Source organism: Rhincodon typus, chromosome 40, assembly GCF_021869965.1.
Source record: "Rhincodon typus isolate 14 chromosome 40, sRhiTyp1.1, whole genome shotgun sequence".
NCBI classification, from domain to species: domain Eukaryota; kingdom Metazoa; phylum Chordata; class Chondrichthyes; order Orectolobiformes; family Rhincodontidae; genus Rhincodon; species Rhincodon typus.
This window is the reverse complement of record NC_063371.1, coordinates 15717848-15724548: the sequence shown is the minus strand read 5'-3', so window position 1 is coordinate 15724548 and position 6701 is coordinate 15717848. Positions and strand designations below refer to the sequence as shown.

Here is a 6701-nt window from a genome sequence, read left to right as displayed (position 1 = left end):
TCACGCTGCTCCAGGACCTGGATTATCTCTTGCAGTGCTCAGGGACTTGCTTCCCCTCATGCTGCTTCAGGACCCAAGTTACCTCTCGCCCTGCACTGGGACTCGCCTCCCCCTCGCCCTGCACCAGGACTCGCTTCCCCCTCGCCCTGCACCGGGACTCGCTTCCCTCTCGCCCTGAACCGGGACTTGCTTCCTCCTGGCGCTGCACCGGGACTCGCTTTCCTCTCGTCCTGCACCGGGACTCGCTTCCCTCTTGTCCTGCACCGGGACTCGCTTCCCCCTCGTCCTGCACCGGGACTCGCTTCCCCCTCGCCCTGCACCGGGACTCACTTCCCCTCGCCCTGCACCGGGACTCGCTTCCCCCTCGCCCTGCCCCGGGTCTCGCTTCCCCCTCGCCCTGCACCGGGATTTGCACCGGGACCTGGATTGCCTCTTGCGGTGCTCAGGGTCTCGCTTCCCCTCATGCTGCTTCAGGGCCCAAGTTACCTCTCGCACTGCTCCGGGACCTGGGTTCCATCTCGCGCTGCTCAGTGACTGCTATAAAGGGAGAAAGAAAGAAAAGGAGCACCAGGAACAGGCAGAGCAGAGGAGCTCCAGGTGCAGCGTCCCACTCTAAATCCACCTTGCTGGAAGTTACATGACAATCACCGAGTGATGATTTTCATCCTGTCTGTTTTACCTTTATTGGGAGAGTTCAGAGATGGTGTGACATGGGACATTGCCAGATGTAGGAAGCCCTTATAGTGTGATGTGGAGTTTGCTCTCATCCTCCTCCCCTTTTCTCTCTCTGGTAGACTGGTTTTACCGTATGAGCGTTACATTAAGGGAGAAGAGGACAAGCCACTGCCAACCTTCAAGCCTCGGAAACCATACAATGTCATGAAGAACAAGGAAGGCAAAGGATCCAATACTGAGCAGAAGGAAAGAAGCAAACGGAAACGACCAAAGGACAACATGCAACAAAGCAGTGAGACAGATAGGGTACGTTCATCAGCTTTCGGTAACTCCCAGTAACCCAACCATTTTTGGCAGAACACAGGTCGAAACTGGAGACACAAAACCAATGAGACCAGAGTGATGTTGCAGCTACACTGCAAAAAGGTTAGAAAGGCCACATAGTGTGGAGCTGGAGGAACACAGCAGGCCTGTCAGCATCAGAGGAGCAGGAAAGTTGACGTTGTGGGTCAGCTCCAAACTGTGTTGTCTCTGACTCCAGCATCTGCAGTTCTTGCTATCTCTGATTTGAAAGGCCTTTAGTTTGAATCTGACATGATGACAGAGAGTCCATAAAATAACTTACGGCTCCTGAATTTTAGTTGAGGATTATGAGATCAGGTTTCAGTTATGCAGCTCTGCCAACTTCATTTGTCATTCAATGAGATCTTGACTGATCTTCAATTCCTTGTACTCACCTTTGTCCCAAATCATCAAGTATAAGGATGCAGAAGTTATGCTGCAGTTTTACAAAATCCTGGTTACTGCTCACTTGGAGTACTGTGAGTAGATGTGGGAACCACAACTTAGGAAATGTATTGGCCGTGGAGGGAATACATCATAGATTTACAAGAATGACTTCAAGGATTAAGCTATGAGGGGAAGGTTAAGTGGTGATCTGATGGAAGTCTTCGAGTTATTAATAGGAAAAGACATGGTAGATAAAGAAAAACTATTTCTGTTGGTTTGAGATTCTTAGACTGGGGGTGGAGAGGAGTGTGGCAGTGGTCATAATCTGAGAATTAGGGCCAGACCATTGAGGAGAGATGTTAGTCTGGTGGAAGGATGGTAAAAGTATGGAACTCTCTTGCACAAATACCAGTGGATCAGTTGCTCATTTTAAATCTGAGATTGAATTTTTTTTGTTAAGCAAAGGTATCAAGAGATATGGGCTAACAGCAGGTATATGGAGTTAGGCCACAGATCAGCCATGATTTCAGTGAATGGTGGAAGAGGCAGAAGAGGCTGAATGGCCTACTCCTGGGTTTCTACCTCTTTATACTTCAACTTACTTTAAAATTTTCAACTTCCGATCAAGCTCCCAATCTCGGCCATACTTTCGTATGTACAAGTGTTTGCTCATTTCATCTCTGGCTCAAATTCTTCGGCTGTTCTACCCTAGCCTAGTCACCTCATCTAGCAAAATCAATCTGCAGCATCTGTTAGTCTAGAGACGTTCATCTTGGTTCAAATTCTCCCTTAACCAAAAATCCAAAGAATGAAACCAGACATTGTCAAATCTTTTCTCATACAATTTTATCCACGTCACACCCAGGTCTCAAGAGGATACAATGCCTCCTGTCCTGTAGGAGAATGGTGTAGGTACAAAGAAGAGGCTTTCACTGACAGGAGAGGACTTGAGACCATAAATATAAATTAGCCACAAACAAATCCAACAGGAAATTCCAGTTTCCTACCCAAAGAATGTGAAATTGGCTGTCACGGGGAATAGTTGATGAGAATGGTACAAACAAATTTAAGGAGAAGTTCAATAAACAGATAAGGAAGAAAGTAATAGGGTGAGAGGTTGTGTGTTGGGAGTCAGCTCAGCAACACCAGCATGGGCCTGTTCAGCTGAATGGTAAGTACTATGTGAGATAAATTGGCCTCTTCCATTTCTTGGGCTAGACGGGTTAGTTGCTTTTCTGCGTGATTTTCACCAACACCTTTATTTCTGAGCTGTTCATCTGTAGCCTTGTGCCTAAAGATTTGATCATTATATCTCCCAAACAGATGGTTCCTCAAGTAGTTTCTGAAGATGTAGGAGGGGATAAGGAAAAGCATACATCTGTGGACAAGGAGTCGCCATTCCTGAAAAACACTACAACTGGGAGTGAAGACTCCAACAACCAGCCACTTAGCATACTCACACCACAGGATAGCTGTGGGCACAAGTCTCCAAATCAAGATGCAATAACAGCCGCTGAAAGACCCACACAAAATAGGATCTCTGAAGAGCTCTGGGACACCAAGGATTCTTTGCCAGAATCAGTTTCCAGGGCAGTGATGGGCAACAAGATTGTGGACCATAATGGACACTGCGTCACTGTTGATGTGTCAGAGGAGATAGTCCGAGGACACACTGCTAGTAGTAAAGATGACAGGACTGGTTCACACCAGGCTCCAGCAATGTCAGCCAGTAAGGACAGCCTTCCAGTGCCATTACCGCCTGAGGCAGATAAAAGCCACGTGGCAATCCTGCGCCACAAGAGAGATCAGGAGATAATGTCACCTTTGGCCAAGAAGAAATTCCTCGCACAAGGCAGTGAAGCAACATCTCTCGGCTTTAACGCTGTAGGCATCTCATCATCCTCAGCTGGAGTCAAGTCAGTACAGGGTAGTGAGCCTCCAGTCTCTTGCTCCCCACCAGAAGCAAGCATTCACAGACCATCTGTCATTCATCACATTCAACCCCCAATACAGGGCCAGCTAGATTACCGCTCCGAGTGGTCCTTCAACAATAATCTGGCCAAATACCAGCTTTACCCCTTGGATCAGATCTCTTCAACTAATGGTCAAGGGGCACAGGAAGAACGGGATCGAAAAGGTAGGGCAGTTGAGCATTCCCATCCCCTTCAGTGCTACGGGAATTTTTGTTGCGGCCCATATATGCATGGTCTGGTCAAGCCCTTTCTCCATTACCCCAGCAAAGGGTCACCTTTTGGTTGCTGTTCTAATCAGAGAAGCTTCAGAGAGTTGAACAGCAGTGCGGTCCCAACGCTGACAACTGCGGCATACAAGACAGCAAGGCACTATGACAGAACACTCGCCCCACATGATCAGCCTACAGACCTCAGCCTCCCACGAGCTAGTGCAGCCAACTCTCCCCAGGCCCAGGTCTCCTGGGTCACAGAGACCAAGAACAGCAACTCGCCACTGAGTAAGAGCTCATTTACTGGCCACACCTCACCGTCCTCTTCTGATGGCCGCCCCAAAGCCTGCTGGGTCCCACCCATGAGTGTCACCCTCCCCCGGCGAGTTCCAGCCAAACGAGCAAAGAGTACTGGGCTACCGATCAATGCCAAGAGTGGGCCTCCCAACTGCCAACTTGCCCAGCCGACACAGAGAAGCCAGAAGGAGCTGGATGCAGCTTATGGGAAGAAACTTCGCATCGTCTCTCCTTTACATGTTACCAAGCATCCAGATATCAAGGAGAGCCAGAGGATCTGTGATAGTAAGACAATGAGCAATGAGCAAAAGTCCTCACTACCTGAAGTTTCTACCTGGCTGCCAACAACACTGACACCTCAGGATCCTACCTTGTATGACAGAGCAGGGGCATATTTGCCAGGCAACTATGCTCATCACTTGAGCCATGTGAAGAACCCAGCCCTCTACTCGCCATTCATCCCCAGGCTAACTATAAATTCTTTCATGATCCCAGCTATTCAGGGACCAGTGCTGAGTTCCCCTGGCCATCCTCTAGATCTGTACAAACACTTAACCATGGGCACGTCCTATGAAAACCTTCTCCATCACAGACTGTACCCGTCTCCTCCCCTGTCCTCTTTCCACGCAGGCCACAAACTATAGCCACTTGAGCTCTGGTGTGAAGATAATTGTCCTCCACCACCTTCCCAACTGTTGTCATTCCTCCAGTTGAAGACACACAAGGACTTCTTATGCTGAGCCAGAGTAGAGTTTGTAATGAATGAGGCAGACACATACGAATGGAGACTTTGAACGGGCTAAACTGGAGCATCTCATAAGCTCCAATGTGACAGCCTATGGGACATGCACACTTTCCCATCTGGGCAGGATCCCAAAACATTGGTGCTCATCAGAACTCTGTGAAAGTTTTTGAAAATTTTAAGTGGACCAATCGGGCCACATTTTGTTGTTGGTGATATTGTTTGATCCAACAAGAGCTCACTTCAGTGTTGAAGAGGCCTCTCACTTTTGAACTGTGTGAAGATTGGAAGAAGCTGTGCTTTCTTCACGCAAAAGGACTGATGGGACTTTAACTGGTCGACAACTTGACAGACTGAGATCTTTGCCATGGGGCCCAATACAATCAGAAAAGGGTCTCCCGAACCAAATTCAGCAATTCCTGTGTACATAATCCTTGCATATATGAAGTAAAAATGTCTGGAGTCAAAGAAAGGTTTATGTTTGTTAGGATTTTGATACACTGCGTGAAAGAACCTGACTCTGAAGTGATTTACGATTGCCAAATCTCAAGGTAGACTGTTCACAAAAAATGGACTGTTGTGAAGATTTTTTAATATAAGTATATAATGAGGATTTCAAATAATACATTAGTTTGTGTGGATGTGAGTAAAACAACTCACAATTGGTTAAATGCATGATTGATATACATGTCGAACCTCTAGTGATATTTATTCCCTGAATTAACATCACTGGAACAGATTTTTCTTCTTCATTCTTCAATGGGATCTGAGGAAGGTAGATGAGTCAAACAGATTGCTGTGGGTCTGAAGTCACATGTAGGTCAGACCAGGAACTGCAGCTTTCCTTCCATAAAGGACATGAGTGAATTAGATAGATTTTCACAACGATTAATGTTTCATGGTCATTGTTTGACTGAGACCAGCTTTATAATTCCAAATGTATTCACTGAATGTAAAATCCACCGGCTGGTATGGTGAGATTAGAACCCACATCCCCAGGCTGGGCCTCTGGATGACTCGGCCAGTGACATTACCACTACTTTTCCCTACTCCCCTTCAATTCTTTGGCTAGCCATCATTTGTGGATGCCTGCTTTATGCAAATTGCCTGCAAGGTTTCTTATTTTACAGAAGTGACTACATATCAGTGGCTGTTAAGTGTTTTCAGACTTTCTGTTGGGAATGAGACTGTTGGCTTGTCCCTCTCTTTCTCTCACTTGGTTTTCTCCCAGCCAATTGCAAGAGTACGGGCAGTAGGTAAGAGGAGGGAAGGGTCCCGACCGGAAATTTCGACGTTCCTGCTCCTCTGATGCTGCCTGACCTGCTGTATTCCTCCAGTTCCACACTGTATTGACTCTGACTTCCAGCATCTGCAGTTCTTGCTATCTCCAAGAGGAGGGATGGGATAGATTGCTGGCATGGGAAGAGGGATCTACCTGTGTTGTGTCTGTGCCAGAGTGTGGGCATGTGGTCATTGCCCTGATGGGTGCGTGATTTTCAAATTAAGGGCACCACCTGCTGTTGGAGCTGTACAGTTGCAAGCAACTTTTTAAATTCTCTCTCATGAACACGTTTGTGGAAAATGTTAGTTAATCACAAGTCCTTCTGCCTGTAACATGATTTAGTGGGGAGATTGTTGTCTCTCTCTGTCTCGTGATTCTAAGTTCAGTGGTTGAACTGAAAATTCATTGTATCATAGTTTCTGAATTGGAGCAGGGTCTCCAAATCCATTTTATCCTCAGTCTGTCTCTGGACAATAAAATTATTTGTAACAAGGTTGTTGTTTTTGTGTGTTCTCAGAAGCTGGGGCTGCTATCTACTGATTTAATGAGAGGGGAAAAGTTTAAGGGAGATATGCGTGGAAAGTTCTTTACGCAGAGGGTGGTGGGTGCCTGGAACGCGTTGCCAGCTGAGGTGGTAGAGGCGGGCATGATAGCATCATTTAAGATGTATCTAGACAGATACATGAATGGGCAGAGAGCAGAGGGATACAGATCCTTGGAAAATAGGCGACAGGTTCAGATAGAAGATCTGGATCGGTGCAGGCTTGGAGGGCCGAAGGGCCTGTTCCTGTGCT

The 6701-nt window shown here is 47.1% G+C and overlaps 1 protein-coding gene across 2 annotated transcripts in view; it reads left to right on the top strand.

Moving 5' to 3' along the window:
- The window catches only part of LOC109912395 (AT-rich interactive domain-containing protein 5B-like), a 26037-nt gene extending 19677 nt beyond the window's left edge, over window positions 1-6360 (top strand). For both annotated transcript variants that reach the window (XM_020511820.2, XM_048618677.1), the window contains 2 exons: window positions 795-981; window positions 2728-6360. In XM_020511820.2, the coding sequence (XP_020367409.2) occupies window positions 795-981; window positions 2728-4527 (1987 nt within the window). In that variant the 3' untranslated portion in view covers window positions 4528-6360. The remainder of the gene's footprint in view (window positions 1-794; window positions 982-2727) is intronic.
- Window positions 6361-6701: the final 341 nt, after the last annotated feature.